Here is an 18,004-nt window from a genome sequence, read left to right as displayed (position 1 = left end):
GAGCCTATACACATCGGATGGCTGCTGTTTGGTCTGACTTTATATTTTGTATTTTGGCCTAAACCTTTTTGCAGTTGGGTTTGAATAATAAGTTGCTGTTTGGTACGTACAGGTTTGTTTTTCCTGCACGTTGCTGGCTGCAGCTGTTAGTGAGCAGTTCTGACAGATTATCACTTTTTTTTTTCATTCTGTCCTCTGCTTATTTTTGACCAATTACTTAAAGTTGGAAAGTTGAACTTCAATTTTTAATGTGGTCCGAAACCAACTAAGGGGCTCAAAAAAGAGGAGTTATATACTCTGTCCGAACAAGCTCACTCTCTGTCATTCTGCAGCCAGCAATGCAAAGAACCAAATGAGGCAAAATAATGAAACCCAATTGCAAAATATATTTTTATCCTTATGATACCTGCATTTAGGTAAATAAAAAAAAAATGCCCTAAAGGTCAATAAAAAAAACCCCCTCTTTTAACTACAAAAGCTATGATTTGAAGTGTGCACAAGGCCCATTTAATCTAAATTGTTCTGGAGAGCAAGCAGATTTCCACTAACTGAGTTATTAATTATGTCAAAAGTTTGACAGTTTTGTCTTCACCAATCGTTGCCTGGTCTGTTTTTTGACCCTCGGCAGATTTGCTTTCTTGTCACTTTAAGCAGCTTTGATTAAACTGTTCGATACTGTTAAAAAGCAAAAAAAGAATCTATGGACGAGTACAGCACCATGTTAAAAGCACTACAGGCCAAACTTGTACGTGGTTATGCGGAGTACATGGCTCAAGGGGGGCGGTGGATTCTCGGCAGCTCTTTGGATGTCTGTCATGCTCTCCTCGCTCAGCTCGTACTCAGGACTTAACACTATCAGTTTTGCCCATAGCGTTCCTTTTATGCTGCCAGACTAGTAATCCGACTTCTTACAACTGTTAGTTTCTGATGTCTTAATTCGCATGTTAAGATTTTCATGTAGGCTAGCGTACGAACCTTCATCTTTTACATTCACATAATGTCTACGTGTTTTCTGAGCTTTGCTAGCTTCCTTCACCGTAAAGGAAAGGTCTTCACAAACCGCTCATCGTTGGGTCACAGCTGACTATGGTTCCCACGTGCGGGGCAGCTCTTGGGACCCTCCATGTGCTCCATTCACACCTTAGTTTAAATAATAGAAAACGTTGGCTAATTTAGGGTCTTTATAGATGGTCTTGTATGTTAGCCCCATGACTCGAGGATTTATTGAAGCTCATTTACTGCTGTAACCCAATATCTCGACATCAGTTGTCCTGTCCAGATGTTGCGGTAGATTGGTTCCAGTCATATACCTTAACCAGTAACCATTTTCTTTCTTTATTTTTTTCTCCCCCCTAGCCCAATTTCTTGTGTCATTGTTGGAAAATTTTATAGGGCAAATAATCCATATACAGTTGGTTTGTTATACCACCTTAAAGAGAAATCTGTCACAAAGGTTTTTGCCACCTAATCTGAGAATAGCCTAATGTGAACTGGAACTAATAATGTCGCTAAGCTGCTTACTACAGTATTGGTAAAATTAGTGTTTTATCAGCTGGAGATTATCACAAGAGGACTAGTAAACCTGCCAGGTAGTCCAGCCACGCCCCCCACCACTGACTGGCACAGTGCGCAGAGAAAGCTGCCAATCGGCTGTGGTGGGCGGGGTTATACAGAGCTCAGTATTCCGAGAACTTGTAGATCTGCAGCAGATAAAACAAAGAATGTATGAAAACTGCAGCAAGCAGCCCAGTAAGTGATCCATCACCGGAATCATGGTCTCTGCCCCTACGTCATGCAGCTCTCAGATGGGGTAGCAAAACCTGCTAACTCATTTCCTTTAACCTACCCTGTTCTTCTCAGCTCCTACTTCACTCACCATTGGTTTTGTTTTAAAAAAAAAAAAAAAAAGAGCAGGTATTAGACTCTTGTCTTAATGGTTAACAGCCTTTGCACTTTTTAAACAGGTTCTAAAACATTGGGCCCAACATAAAAAGGTTTGTGAGCAGATATGAATTAATGACACTAATGATTTTTTTTTTTCTCAAAGTAGCCCTCAAATAATTTGCATTTTCGGCTGAATATTTAACCATATTTACAGATTTAACCTGCAGACTTTCTCTCTAGTCAATAGTGACTTTTTTTCCTTTTTTTTTTTTTTTTTTGCCCAAGCATTCTTTTTATCCCTTTCCTGCTGATCAGTGTCTGATTGTATGCCAACCCAGCAGGTGCCATGGGATCATCTGCCTATAAAATATATACACAATTTAATTACTTTTCAATATTTAAAAAAAAAAAAAAAATTAAAATTATTTCTTAAGAGTGATGGAAACGATAGGACCTTATGAAGAAGTCAATAGAAGGCAAGAGACTCCAGTAATAGAGCCAATAACTGACTGTTTTCCCAGGATATTAGCAATATATTCTAATGTACAGCGGATGTGGATAAAGCATTTTTTTTATATATTTTTTTTTTTGGGTCATAGACCACGTAAACTTAAAATGTAATAATACACAAATGGTTTTAGGTAGTGTTTTAGATCACTACCTTATTTATGAAGTTATTCCCAATATATCTGTTGACAATGTAGCGTGCCACGATGGATTGTGGCACCTCTGCAATATTGGAAATGTATTTTACCTGTGCATTGTTGAAGAATCGTTATACCTTTCTTTGAATATTTTGTGCTTTATGGCATTTTTTGCTTTTGTTTTGATCCCTTGTCCTTTTTTTTGCTCGATCCGTGCAGGTCGCCATCACCTGAACCCATTTATAATAGCGAAGGGAAACGTCTTAACACTCGAGAGTTCAGGACACGTAAGAAGCTGGAAGAGGAGCGGCACAACCTTATTACTGAGATGGTTGGGTTGAACCCAGACTTCAAACCACCGGCTGATTATAAGTAAGTTCATTAAGGCTGGTTAAATTTGCTTTTGGTCAATCTTAAAAATAAAAAACCTAAAACACTTGCTTTACCATATTACTGCCAGTTCTCTAGAATACTGACTGTTTTACTCACCTATATTTTGCGCTTGGGATGTCAAGTGACCACTACTGCCAATCGGCATCCACTGATGGCTCCCTTGACTTTGTCCTAGCTGGAAGACCACATCCAAGCTAGAAATCTGTTAGTGCTCCTGGTTTTCATGGCTTTCCACCACCTCCCCCATTCTTTCTCTTGCGTGAGAGGGGTATGTACAAAAATGTACAGTGTGTGTAGTGGAGAAAGCATGTAATGTCTTGGGGAGGGCAGAGATTAGGCTATAGATATGGCTGAAAGCACATGAGGTATTTAAGGCAGGGTAGAAGCTGTGCTGTTGTGAGTAGATGAAGACCGTAGGACCCCCAGGTACACGCAGACCTTACATGGATCTGGCTTTAAGGCTATGTGCACACGGTGCGGATTCTGCTGCGAATCCGCAGCAGATCTAGGTGCGTTGTACAGTACCATTGTTTACAATGGTAAACTGAAAAACGCTGTGCACATGCTGCGGATTTTTCCGCGCGGATTCTGCTGTGGTTTCACACCTTCTCCATTGTAGAGGTGTGAAACCGCAGGCTAATCCGCAGGTAAATTGCAGGTCTTTTGACCTGAGAATTTACCTGTGGATTTTTCCAAATCCGTGTGGAAAAAGCTGCAGGACCTATATCTACGTGTGCACATAGCCTAAAATCTGGGAGAGGTTAAAAGTGAATAAAGGAATGAAAAATGCAGACTGAAGTTTAAATGCAATTTTATGAACTAAAGTTAGTCCAAATTTCTATGTCAAAGGCGTCAATAGACCTTAGAGGTCGTGTCACTTAAAAATTGAGTGAAATACCTTGTAAAAATCACTGAACTCCATTGATTTTGCTATTGTTTTCAGTTTTGTGCTGCATCGCACTATTGTAGAAATATTCACATTTGTTCAGGAATTCACTATGTGAAATATCTGCTTGCAGTCCAACTGGGAGTTTCTTAGTCTTCTCTGGGGGGTGGGTTCTTGCACTCCTCCCTCACAGACACTGCCATTCACAGCGTCTGCTAGATCTGCCGCTGTGCTTAGCTTTGATTGGCAGCATCTGGGAGGGATGGGTGAAAGCACACACGCCCACAGAAGGCTGATGAAACGGCCCAGTTGGACTGCAAGCAAAAATTTCACATGCTGCGCTCCAGAAGAAGCAAATGTGATTATCTCTGAAAAGGAGCAACGCAGTGCGAAATAAAAGCGGCAGAATCAGGGCAGCTTTGGGATCTGTTTTACAAGGTATTTAACTCCACTTTTTTGATCAAGTGACAAACCCTCTTTAAGTATTCACTGTTTCCTTTAATCCTCAGGTGTGTTCTAACTGATGGTGGTCACAATACAATGACGGCAGTCTTCAGTATATATGTTTGAGGCTAGTGCACAGCTTACACAAGTGATATCTAATTTCTGAATGAATGAAATGTCTAAATTGTTTTAAAGGGAACCTGTCAGCAGTTTTGGCTGATATATGATGCAGCCGCTGCCTTTCAGGGCTTATCTACAGCATTCTATAATGCTGTAGATAAGCCCCCGATCCCACCTGCAAGATATGAAAAATTAATTGGGCCTCTGACTGTTCCCGGCGCCTGTGCACTGCAGTACTTTACTCTGCCCTCAACAGGGCAGATCAGTACGCCTGCGCAGGAGCGTGACGTGGGGAATCTGTGAAGCAAGCAGGAAGGCGGCATCGCAAAAAGATGTGAGGCGCCGGACCTGCGACACCCATCGGACCAGACCGCCCCCCCTGGGTGAGTATAATAAAACTTATTTTTCTTCTCTTGCAGGTCAGATCAGGGGCTTATCTACAGCATTCTATAATGCTGTAGATGAGCCCTGAAAGGCGGTGGCCGCATGTTATAGCGGCCAAAACTGCTGACAGGTTCCCTTTTAAAGGCATCCTAACTTTAAATGAATAGTATAATTTTGTGTCCCCCGCAGCCTATTTTAATGTTTCACCTGCTTTGTTTTCCAGACCACCTGCCACTCGTGTAAGTGACAAGGTCATGATCCCACAGGATGAATATCCGGAGATTAACTTTGTTGGTTTACTTATCGGCCCCAGGTAATATATTGATTTCTGTAGATAAATTGCTTTATTTTATTTTTTTTTGGCTAAATTGCCTTTTTTTTTCCTTGAAATGTAGAGGTAACACCCTAAAGAACATTGAGAAGGAATGTAATGCAAAGATAATGATCCGTGGCAAAGGTTCAGTGAAAGAAGGCAAAGTGGGTCGCAAAGATGGGCAAATGCTTCCAGGGGAAGATGAGCCACTACATGCCTTGGTGACTGCTAACACCATGGAGAATGTCAAGAAAGCAGTAGACCAGGTAAGTGTTGCTTAAATACTGTCTTAATTGGGAATGTTTAACCATTTACACTAAAGAAGGTAGTCCCTTCTACTCCATAAATTGGAAGTCTTGGTGTCGGCTCAATTTCTTATTGATTTAAAGATTGTGATTAGCTGCAGTGGTCAGGTGACTAGAGGAGCGAGTCATTGGGGAAAACATCCACTGATGTACTCCCATAGTCACCTGAGTGCTGCAGACAATCACAAGCTTCAGCAGTCCTGAGCAGATGTTTACCCGAGCCGGTACAGACTTCCAGAACAATTTGCACTGTCTGTGGGTGACTCTGCCTAAAATAGCCCATGCCTTAGAGTTTGTAAGGCGCATATATCTAATTTTAAGAACTGGGCTATGAGCTCTATCTTTATCACAGTTTTTAAAATATTGATGTTTTTCACCACTAGATGTCAGTACAACCCACTGCTTGATTTATGGCTGCTGTGAAGATGAACAGCGTGCTGTTAATAAAGTTGATCACTATTAAAACCTGTCATTTCATTGCAATCACAATAGTGATGGCGAAATTAGCTTACGTTCTCATGCGTTTATGGCTTGTTTTACATTTTAATGTTCATCCGATCAATTGTGATAGTCCAGATCTTAAAAAAAGGTAAAAATAGAGAAACTGAAAGTGTGCGCAGGACAATATTCTAGTTAATGATTTGGCAAGTTTACTGATGTGCATGCTGATTAATACCCATATTAAAGAGTAGCATATTTAAAGATTGATTATTCCTCACATAACTCTAAATTAATCGTTTACAATTTTATCCATGCAAATGTGAACAAACTTACACATGTATAAAACAAGCCTGTACATTTTCCAAATAAAGGCTAAAAATCTGCAATGAATCTGCATACCCTGAAAAGGAGACTTGCAGTTGTATGCGGTAAAGTTTGTAAATGAATCCTTTTACTGATAAGTTTTGAAGATGCACTAGTTCACACTGCAAAAAATGTTTGTTTGTTTTTTTATTACACTTTGCCATGAGGTTTTTTTTCTTTGTAAGGGGAGGTGTATTTTTTTTTTTTTTTTACTTGCCTATCTTCTCCATTTAACCCATGATTTATTACTTCAGTTTTAGTTAAGCCGTTTACAATTTTCTGTAAATGTGGTGACGCAGTGTACCGGTTGTTGCAATGACAGGGATTCCAAATGTGTATTGCCAAAAAAAAGTTTTTAATGTAATTGTTTTGTGATAGGTGTGTGTGTGTATACCAGTTCATGATGCTTGTAAAGAAGAATAATACTTGGGCTTTTTAGGCAGAAAAAGCACTGAGACTTGTACTACCGCGGCTCACTGTTTAAGTTTCTGCCTTCCATACTAAAGGTCATGAGTTTGAGACCCTGCAGTGACCAGCTACAGTAATAAATATTTATAAAGCCAATCAATAAGATACAGGTCTCTGCCTGAAAAGGTGCTGTGTGACTGGGTCCCTCCATCAAAACTTTGAGAGGTCAGTGGTGTCCTGGGATAGACTAGATGAACGCTAATCGGATCTTCCCTGTGCCGTGGCGTACCTTTCCTCCACCATAGCTGTCAGTTGCCGCTCTCCTTTGTGGTCTGAGTTGTGCCGGGATCATTTGGACGCTGTGGTTAGGGAGGATCTTCTCTTACATTTACACTTTTACCGTTACTCTGCTCTGTGTAATAGAGATCAAGTTACTCTGAAAGTCTGTGATCGATAGTTAATCAGAGAACCTTCACTCTCCGCTTGTGCGTTCATAATGGCTAATTTGCCTTTTGTCCCTTTCTCCTTCTAGATCAGAAATATTCTCAAGCAAGGGATTGAAACTCCAGAAGATCAGAACGATCTCCGCAAAATGCAACTACGAGAGCTCGCTCGGCTCAATGGTACTTTGCGGGAGGATGATAACAGGTTTGGATTTTTTTTGTGCAAGTTTTTTCTTTTTTTTTTGTTTGTTTTTTTTTCTATTAATTATTTCTGCTTCTAGGATCCTGCGGCCATGGCAGAATACAGAAACCAGAAGCATCACCAATACCACCCTATGTACAAAGTGTGGAGGGGCTGGACACATCGCTTCAGACTGCAAATTTACAAGGTGAAATTTTTTAACATAAAATCGATCACTTTTATCCATCACTGACAGCACCACCTTTTTGCAACTCTGTAATACACGTGTATTTCTGTCTAGTATCCAAGGCCGTCCTGGAGAGCCCCAGTCAGCACAAGATAAGGCGAGAATGGATAAAGAATACCTTTCCCTCATGGCAGAACTCGGGGAAGCACCAGTACAGTCGTCTATGGTTGCCACAACTGGGCCATCGCACAGTCCTATTCAAGGGTCACCAAGGCCATCCGGCATGTCTGCAAACCAGCCACCCGTGGTACGTACACCCTACAGAAGTTAAGTCAGCCTGCTAAGACTCTAAAACTTCTATAAATTCATGTGATGGCTCATGATGATTTGCATTGTACATCGTAATCGATCTTGGGGTCACCAGTGTAGTTTGCTGGATTATTTCACACAGGAAACTTGTTAAATGCATGGTGTTATGGGGGCCTTTCCTGGTGGCAGATTTTCCTAAAAAAACAGGACCTATTACAGACCTGTTTAAGTTGGGGCACAATTGTTATACCTTAATTGGGTTACATTAGTAGGTAGAATTGCATGTAATAAATTGTAGGATAATTTCTGTAGTAACATACGGATGTGAAACCTTAACGATAAAGAAACAAGACGAAAAAGCAATGCATCTGAAATGTGGAGAAGGATGCTATCAATACCTTGAATGGAAAGGAGATCAAACCAATTTTTGAATAAATGAAAAAGGACATGTCACTCCAAGCAACGATCACCAAGCTACGACTTGCCTAATTTAAACACATAATATGGAGAGAGCAAACACTGGAGAAGGACATCATGGTTGGAAGAACAGATGTAACGAGGTGAAGAGGAAGAACAGCAACCAGATGGCTTGATACTATCAAGACAACATCGGAGACCCTGGTGGACCTATCTAGGCTTGTACAGGATCGATCTTCCTACAGAGCATTCATCCGTCAAATCGGTATGGCTCAAGATCGAGCTGAAAGCCAATAATAGGATGAAGTGATGTACAAAGTCTTGGGGCCTTAGAGATGAACGTATGTGGCAAGAGCATCCACTCACTGGGAGACGATACCCCAACCTATAGCTTTAAGGAACAGTTTAATTAAAAAATATTTAAGGGATAATTTTATTTCATATACAGGTTCTTCCTAACATTAAGCATATGGGTGGAGGTCTCTGTATCCAGAGACCCCCCCCCCCCCCCCCCCCCCAATCCATCACTCAGAGGTCGGGGGCATTGTAGAGTGCTGTCACATACCCACTTCTCAGTACGTGACTTGGGGCTGCTCCTGCAAGGGTTAATCTCGCCTCACTCAGTCCATCGTTCAACCTCTGTTCTATGCTGCAGTGGGAGCATAAATCACACCCTGCCACAGACCATTAAATCGTCATGTGATGTGTAGACTATATACTGTATCTGTCTTGTTAGATGTTACTTGTTGTATCTGTTGTTATATATTATGTTGCCTCTTTGCCACAAAGAATTCCTTGTATATATGTAATATGTACTTGGCGATAATAAATTTGATTGATTGATTGACCACACACCCCGCTTCATACACGCTGCCACCACTCACACGAATGGTGAGTTCCGGAAATATTACTATGTGCCAACACACTCTAAGGCTATGGATTCTTTAGAGCATACAAGGTTCAAACTTATTAAAGTTTTAAGCTTTAATGGAAAAGGTACAGTGCTTACAGTAAAAGGATCTAAAAATATGAAAATAAAAAACGATATAGTCTGGCTTTCTGCTCCCTGAGTGGGGGATGAATATGGAATGGCTCACAACAGCTTGGCTGTCCCTCAGTTTGTGAACCAGCTTTCTATGTGTAAAGGCCTAATTTATAGATTTAACCTGGAGATCAGATTTCTAGACCAGCCTCTCATGTTCTCCATTAATTACTCCATTATTTGGCAGAACCATGTTAGCAAGGGACTGCATATTAAATAAAACAATTTTTTCTGCAGTAACTCTGTGACTGGAGGCTTATGAATCCTCACAATGTGCACACTTCACGCTATTGGGATTGTGTGACCTTAAGTATACCATTCGCATATATGCAGTCACGTGCCGATTAGACATGCGCTGGCTTTCTCAACAATTTTGAGCAAGGCCGGATACCGTCTAGTAGGAATGTGGTGTATCCCTCGTAATAAATTGCCGACATGAAAGATCCTGACAGCATGCAGTGTGTGCTCTGAGAGCATTCACAAGTCTGCACTCAGAGTAACTGCAGGCGAACTTGAAGCCTGGACAGCCCCTGTACAGCAGGTTCACTGTAGTAGCAGAAATAATGAGAAACTGGGAAAGAGAAACTGGGTCTGAGCAGAAAAAGTAAATTAATGTGCATGCAAATTGTAATTGCATATGAACACATGACCTTTACAAAGAGAAAACCAAAAACAAAACAAATATCCTGGAATAAAAATGTAAAAAATATATTGCAAAAATTGCATGAAGGTAGCAGAAATAATGCAGCAAAAGTAAATTCAGTGTTTTTTTTTTGTTTTTTTTTTATAAACTAGTATTAAATATAATTTTCTATCAAGCAAGCAATTCAAACACTTGAAGATCAGAATGACATTGCCTTTAAAGTTACGATGTTGCCTTGTTGTTTTTCTTCATTGTCAGCATCTTACATGGTGGCGACTGTAAGATGCAGTATATATCTTGGAATCCCTTCTGTAGGAAGTATGGAGGATATTGGACATCTACTGAATGATTTGGGTTTTGATATTACAGTTGTTAAAACCCCTAATTCATCTATTCTGTGTATCGGAGCAGGGCATGGATTTCTCGTACGGTCTGTCATAGGTGCATGTGTTTGTTTTCTGTTAGCAGAACCGACTACCTTGGATGGCAACTGATCGACCATTCCCATCCCTACATGGTGCCCCTCATCCCTTCTCTCACCCAATGGGCGGTGCAGGAAATGGTCCTCCTCTACAGCCCAATCCTGCAGGACCGCACCCCCACTGGATGCAGCCTCATCCAGGAGCACATCCACCTGGTACTCATCCTATGGGTAAGGATGTGACTGAGAAGATAAAAACATTGCTAGAATATATTCCTACTTTAATCTCTATTTCCGTTCACCTCCAGGTCTCATGCACTCTCACCCTATGGGTTTGATGCCGCCTCCACCCCCGCCACCTCCTAGTGGTCCTGCACCGCCACCACCTCCACCATCTGGACCGTCTTTGCCTCCTTGGCAGCAGCAACAAAATACCCAACCTGGCGCTCCTTTACCTTGGCAACAAAGTAAGTAATGGCTGATTGGCTTTTACAGGATTTTTTTTACCATGCATATTCCTGGCTACAGAATGAGCGGAGAATTCGTCAGTGAGTTTATTATCATGGAAAGAAAGTTTATAATTTTGTTTTTAAACAGTGAAGTATATGTAGTAAAAGACAAGTTGTCATCTGTTATGTCATCCATTAACTGATCCATTTAAGCCCTGCACGTGTCCACAACATTCAGAGACACCACCAGTAAAGACGGATTTATCACAAACCGAAAAAGTTCTGTCCCCTAGGGTGCACATTAATAGAAAAGAAATTGCATTACAAACTGTCCCTGAGCCAAGCAGAGTCTACACCCCTGCTCCCCTCTGTTATGTCACCAGCAGGCGTAGCTAGGGTTTTGGTTCAGGGAGGGCAAAACTTCTCATTGGGGCCCCTAACCAGGTAACCTTGATTATAACTGGGTGACACACCCTAATAGTGGAGGGGAACCTCGGCAGATGACTGCGCTGTTGCTGAAAATAATCTGTATATAAAGACCAATGTTGATATTACCACCATATGGTCAGTGGAAAATACCAGTCCTACAGAACTTAAGCGATCACAGCATAGTTACAGATCATGACTTACAGCTGACGTTCTTTCTGATGGGAGTCGTTCACATTTCCCGTCTTTTCCATCTGTCCCTGACCGAAACGACAACTTCTTCCAGCCAGGACTTGGCTGCAGAAAATACAAGGCATTTCACTTTTCACATTTTCAGCATTGTCCCCAATGGGACTATTCTCAACCGGCACAAACCCCTCATCCTGCTGATGCCTCAATACTGAGTCGCTGCTGCCGTATGTGTCCCGATTACTGCACCTGCTGGGTGGTTCTGTGTGTCCTCTGAATTCTAAAGCAACCCTCTAGAATATAGTAATGCCGGCTCTAAGTGCCCTAGAAAACAGTGCCCATATTTTGCCCCTTTGACAGTAACTGTAACCTGAGTTCCCCTATAACAATAAGTGCCCACTTTACATTTAATAACATCCCGTGTCTCCAGCCTGTACAGTTCACCTATACACAATATGATGCTCTTATACACAGTATAATGCCCCCTCACTGTATATCTATTGACCCCTTAATATCCCCCAAAATGTTTAATGGCTCCAACACTCTATGACGGCCCCATCACTGTAATCTCCACTGTAAGGTGCCCCCCCCCCCCCCCCAGATAGCCTTCATATAGCATATTACACCAGATAGTCCTCAATATAGTATAATGCACTCCCCATAGGTCTCCATATAGTATGATGTGCTCCCCCTAGGCAGGCTCTATATATAGTATCCTCTCCCCTCTGTACCAGTTTGTCATTGCAAATTTGTTTACTGGAAATTATATCTATAACTTTGTATGTAACCCCTTCTCATGTGCAGCACCATGAAATTAATGTCGCAATATAAATAGTATAATGCACCATAGGCATCCATATAGTATAATGCACTCCCCAGAAGTCTCCATATAGTATAAGGCACTCCCCATAGGCAGACTCTATATAGTATAATGCACTCCCCATGGGCCTCCAAATAGAGTAATGCACTCCCCATGGGCCTCCAAATAGTATAATGCACTCCCCAGAGGTCTCCATCTAGTATAATACACTCCCCATAGGCCAACTCTATAGCGTAATGCACTTCCCATAGGCAGACTCTATAGTATAATGCAGCCCCTAATATACAGTAGCGTAGCTCCGGGTGGGCCCCCTCAGAACGCGGGGGCCTGGGGCGATTACCCCCTTTTCCCCCCTTACGCTACTGGTCACCAGCGCTGCTGCCAATCAGTGACCTCAGTGGTTCGCTCCATTTACAGTCAAGAAAACTGCTGATCTCAGTGATTTGCTGCAATGCTGTCGTTTTGGCCGAGACTCTTCGTTGGACCTGGAGTGTTGTTTTTTTTGTTTTTTACAGGACTGAATTTTTTTCTAAAATGTTTTAAATTGTTTACACTTACAATTTCTTGTTCTTAGTTGTCCACATTTATATTAAACTTGACTCTTTTTTTTTTTTTTTTTTTTTTTTTTAGATTCTCAAAACAACGCCCATGGCTCAGCTTCACTTCCTCCCTGGCAGCAGCAACAAGGCGCTGCCTCTGCTTCATCTAACAACGCCATGCAGTCGAGTGCCTCCCTCGTGCCGCCTCCTCCTGGCGTCCAACCACCCCTGCCTCCAAGTGCTCCGCCGCCTCCACCACCACCTCCTCCTGGAACCACCAGCCTTCTCTATGCTCCACCGCCGCCTCCCCCTCCTCCCATAGATCACTCCAACTATGTGACTATGATGGGGATGGGGGTCCCGGGGCTCTCCCCATTTTCTATGCCTCCTGCCCCTCCACCACCTCCTCCTCAAAACTAAATCGACACCATTTAATCGATAGGTTGCAGAGCACTTTTGCCGCACATATCAGAACTCTGCACAGTGGACAAATGTCTCCTCCAAAAGAAAGCGGCTGAAGGTCGACATACATAATGTTTCAAATTTACTAACTCGCGTCTGTCAGGTCATTCATACTTTGTAGTAGATTAAAGGAAACGTGAGGTTTTCTACGTCGCATTAAGATCTTTAAAACATGAATTAAGATAAATGTTACATTCTGATTTCAGCCGCTCGGAACAGTAAATGTGAAAAGTGCGCAGATTTTAACAGCACAAATACTGTAAGCTTAGATAGGAATCCCGACTGCTTTTCTAGCTGATCCCACCCTGTGGAAATGTCGCTAACCTTTATTTCCCCACTGCCCAAGAGTGCTTTACCAATGTCTCCAGTCCGTTCTCTCTAGACACATTTTGGTCAATACTGTAGCGATGACATAACTGTACCGAAAATCGTTTACTTCTGTCCGTGGTGTCGGAGCACCTTGCGTCCGGCTGTCCCTTTTTCCCCCTGACTTGATTTACGAGAGGATGCAGAGTTCTGTGTGTCTCTGAAAGGCAGAGGATGTAGCATATAGAGATAGGGTCTGTTATTTCGCACCCTCTTGCTTGCCTTTTTTTTTTTTTTTTTTTCTTGTCTGACTGTATAAAGCTTACCTTGTATTAAAACCTTTTTTTTTTTTTTTTTTTTTTTATAAAAAGTCCTGAAGGTTAATTATATTACTGATTTTGCTCTTCGAGATGTTTTGTAAGATCTAAACTTGCAGCTGGAAGCATTAAAAAGATTGGTCATTGCAACAGAAAACGGCCTTTTTTTCTCAATCAAGTTTTGTTAAGCAACACTAACACATTTTTTAATTGTATGTGTGTATATCTAGATAGATATTCTAGCTTTCATTCTGGACCATCTGTTCTGTATTCATGACTTATCAGCAGTCATCTCAATATCTTCCCAGGCAGCATTATGAAAGTGAACATCTGCATATAAATAAGTCACTGGCAATAGGTAATGTCACAGCTCGCCTCCCCTTCCTTCCTGCAGAATGACCCCTCCTGCACAGATTAAAGTGCATGCCTAGAATGCCTATAGAAATCCATAAATGTCGATAGAAATCCATAAACGCCTTCATAAGTCATTGGCCAAGTTGCTGTGTAAAGCAAGTGCTGTTAATAGCCTTTCAGGAAGGAGTCTACACTAGTGATGAGCGAGCGTGCTGGGATAAGGTGTTATCTGAGCATGCTCGGGTGCTAATAGTGTCTTCGGCGTGCTCGAATAATATGTTCGAGTTCCCACGCTGCATTTCTCGCTGCTGTTCGACAGTCGTAACACATGCAGGGATTTCCTGTTGCAGCTGTCAAACAGCCGTGAGACATGCAGCCGCTGGGACTCCCGACATATTGTTCGATCACGCCAAAGATACTCGGTTAGCACCCGAGCATGCTCAGATAACACTATCAGAGCATGTTGACTCCTCATTAGTCTGCACCTATAATCGTATAGAAAGTAGATTTTAAAAAACTACAATCATAAAAAGTAATTAAAGGGAAAGTATCTGTAATTGTTTAGCACCTTCCCGACATGACCTACTATTATCTTCATATGTCAGGAGCAGGTTCAGCAACTGAGCAGCACTCCCTGGCACATGATGGCTGTGTTAAACAGCCAGCATCTGCCTCTTTAAGGCCGGTTTTCACACGTCAGTGTCTCCGGCATGTGTGGTGACAGTTTTCTCATATATCGGAGACACTGACACACGTATTCTATGCACATGTCCGCGTGTTTTCACAGACCAAGTCAAGGGGTCCGTGTAAACATACCGCACATTGATACCGTCCGTGTGCGTTTTAAGTCATAGGGTTAACATTGAAATTGTTTCAATACATGAATAGCACACGGACACTGATGTCTCCGGTACCGTTTTTTTCCGGTACTGGAAATATCAGGATGTGTGAAACCGGCCTAACGGCAGAGCTCCGCATGCTGCTGTTAACACCTTAAATGCCATCAATTTCTGACATTGACATTTAAAGCACCTGAACTGGGGAAAGCTGGGGTGAAGATTTCAAACTTCCATGTTCCTCATATGTGTTTTGTTCCTGCATTTTTCCCTGTATGCTTACCCAAAAGGAAAAGTCATGTAAAATGTTTATTTTTTCCATTTAAGCTGTACTTCATTATTATTAAAGGGAAAGTGTCCTATCGTTCACATCAAGTTTTCATCTTAAATGCATTTAAAAAAAAAAACTTTAATTTTCTAAGGTTACTTTCACACTTGCCTTAGGAGGCGCAGCGCAAGGCCGCCATGCAGCTCCGCCCCCTCCGGTCAGCTCCTCCTCTGGGTGCATGACGCTGCACACAACCTGCGTACCCTTATATTTAGTGTTGGGTAAGCAGGCCCGTGCGCTGATATGCTTTTGCAGATTCATGCGCCCTTTTGGCGCACGTCGGCGCATGCTCTGGCAAAAGCATACCAGCGCCACGGCCTGCATACCCAACACTAAATATAAGGGTACGCAGGTCGCGTGCAGCGTCATGCGCCCATGGGAGGAGCTGACCGGAGGGGGCGGAGATGCACGGCGGCCATGCGCTGTGCCTCCTAATGCAAGCGTGAAAGTAGCCTTGTCGGTATTAAAAAAAAAAAAAAAAAAGTGTGTATATATTTAAAATCGTTAACCTTACAAACCCTGGTCAAGCAGCCCCATTGGAAACAGGCGACAGACTGACTTAGAACCTTTTTAATTGTAAAGATATTTTCTGCTTATCCTCCCCCGAACTGTGCAAAGGAGGGTGGGGAAGGTGAGCTGTGACCATCACGTGTCATCTACTCTGTACAGAGGTGTCAGTCACTAATTCTGTGATAACGACACTGCTGAAAAGTCTTATTCTAAGAGCCTGATTAAACAAGGCATTTTCTGTTTGTGCATTCTTATTTCTTTTATATGTGATTGCCCATGTCTTGGCAAAATGCTGCTTCAAGCACCTACTAAAACCTTTATGTTGGCACATACTGGCCAGCGCTTATGGACCAGTGCGAAGGCTAAAAAGCCCATGTGTCTTAGGCTAGTTTCACTTTAGCGCTGTGCTTCGTGCGCTGTCGAAACGCATGCTAAAAAACTAATCTTGCGTTTTTAGGCGTTTTAACCAGTTTCTAGCCATGTTAACTCTTAAAACGCATGCAATTTCAAAATGCAGGCGTGCACATGTCTATTCGCACACCTGCGCTCCCATAGACTGTAATGTGTTATTTTCTCTTCGCCATGACAGCACTCACTGAGAGGGGATCCGCCCCTAGGAACAGGAAACCTACAGAGAAATAAAAGGGTGGTCCCCCTCGCTCCCTCAGTTGGTTTCCTGTTCCTGGAAGGAACCCATAGAGAGAAGAGGATACCTGGCCTGGTTGCCGCGAGTACAGCATCCATATGAGCTGCAGGGGCCCCAGAGCTGGAAGCCGCGTCGGGGGAAATCTGATATTCAATTCCCCCCTCAGCTGGTAATGCAGCGTGAGGCCTGGTAACGGTGTGCCTGGCTCATGTATGGTGAGCGGCAGGAGCCGACACCAATGGAGACTCCCCTTGGAGAACGCATTACGGACCAGAGCGTCCTGGCTCGGTGAGAGCGTGACTCAGCGTCAAGGCTACTGGCACCCCCAGGTATGATGCGACCGAGCTTGAAAGGGACGCGGTAAGATGCTGACCGCTGACTCCTGGTGGGAGGCTGACCTGGCGCGTATGAGAGGCGCAGAAGGCCAGCAGCCGGAGGCTTGGCATGGTTGATGCAGCATATGGCTGGCGTGGAACTGGCTCCGGTCTGGCAGCGTAGACAGGGGGAGGCCGACCTGGTGTGTATGAGAGGCGCAGAAGGCCAGCAGCCGGAGGCTTGGCATGGTTGATGCAGCATATGGCTGGCGTGGAACTGGCTCCGGTCTGGCAGCGTAGACGGGGAGGCCGACCTGGTGTGTATGAGAGGCGCAGAAGGCCAGCAGCCGGAGGTTTGGCATGGTTGATGCAGCATATAGCTGGAGTGGAACTGGCTCTGGTCCGACAGCATAGACCTGGAGAGGCCGACCTGGCGCGTATGAGAGGCGCAGAAGGCCAGCAGCCGGGGGCTTGGCATGGTGGGCCTGAGTCCCAGAGGGACAATGAAAGCCGTGGCAAATTGACTCCCCCCTCGGCTGATAATGACTGCTTGAGGCAGGGGCCGGGTAGGTAGGGCCATCCTCGCTCATGGATGCAGCACGATATGGCTGGAATGTAACTGGCGCCCGTTTGCGCAGAGGGTCTGCAGTTGAAGGCCTTGTATGGCCACGGATAAAAGTGGTAGACGGGAAAGCGAACCACGTCTCAACGCCTCGTATGGCGGTGCAATGTACACCCACATGGAGTGGTGTAGGTGCTACCGTAGAGCAGCAGAAAGAGTGGACGCTCTAGACAGAATGGTTCCACGGAAAGAGGTGGTAGACGGTGAAGCAGACCACATCTTAGGCTGAGTTTCCACAGCCGGTACCATGTGTTAATCATCAAGGAGACGCGGGGCTGCTCTCTTTAGGTGGCTGCTGAGCAGATGAAGGCCGGGCAATTACCAGAGTGGGAGACCAGCGGAAAATCCCTAGTCTGGTTGATGTGTGGGGGAAAAAAAAAAAAAATGCACTAACCTCTCCCTGGAGGGGAAGCTCAGTATAGCTAGATCCTCGGCTAGCAATTGGTGGCTACAGCACCCGGCAGGGGTCAGTGAAGCAGCGTGCAGGAGTTCACTCACTCTTCCTCCTGCTCTCCGTGGGTCGGCAGCCATTCCAGTCCGAATGTGACTGCTCTCGTTAGTTGGCAGCAGCTAAGTAGCTGGAAGCCAGGCAAGTACCAGAATGGAATACCAGTTATAGATCCTGGTAAACAGCAGCATACTGGTAGCAGTCCTAGGG

At 43.6% G+C, this 18,004-nt stretch overlaps 1 protein-coding gene across 6 annotated transcripts in view; it reads left to right on the top strand.

Annotated features, from left to right (window-relative positions):
- The window catches only part of SF1 (splicing factor 1), a 33,746-nt gene extending 18,451 nt beyond the window's left edge, over positions 1-15,295 (top strand). For 4 of the 6 annotated variants that reach the window (XM_073578452.1, XM_073578450.1, XM_073578447.1 and 1 more), the window contains 9 exons: positions 2,748-2,900; positions 4,979-5,068; positions 5,151-5,334; positions 7,118-7,233; positions 7,310-7,417; positions 7,511-7,703; positions 10,273-10,459; positions 10,537-10,695; positions 12,743-15,295. In XM_073578452.1, the coding sequence (XP_073434553.1) occupies positions 2,748-2,900; positions 4,979-5,068; positions 5,151-5,334; positions 7,118-7,233; positions 7,310-7,417; positions 7,511-7,703; positions 10,273-10,459; positions 10,537-10,695; positions 12,743-13,071 (1,519 nt within the window). In that variant the 3' untranslated portion in view covers positions 13,072-15,295. The remainder of the gene's footprint in view (positions 1-2,747; positions 2,901-4,978; positions 5,069-5,150; positions 5,335-7,117; positions 7,234-7,309; positions 7,418-7,510; positions 7,704-10,272; positions 10,460-10,536; positions 10,696-12,742) is intronic. The other 2 variants (XM_073578451.1, XM_073578448.1) reach the window with 1 other exon arrangement.
- The last annotated feature ends 2,709 nt before the right edge of the window (positions 15,296-18,004 follow it).

This window comes from Dendrobates tinctorius, unplaced genomic scaffold (genome assembly GCF_039654945.1).
Source record: "Dendrobates tinctorius isolate UK_male_01 unplaced genomic scaffold, ASM3965494v1 ptg000059l, whole genome shotgun sequence".
NCBI classification, from domain to species: domain Eukaryota; kingdom Metazoa; phylum Chordata; class Amphibia; order Anura; family Dendrobatidae; genus Dendrobates; species Dendrobates tinctorius.
Note: the sequence above shows the minus strand (reverse complement) of the source record. Positions and strands in the feature narration are given on the sequence as shown.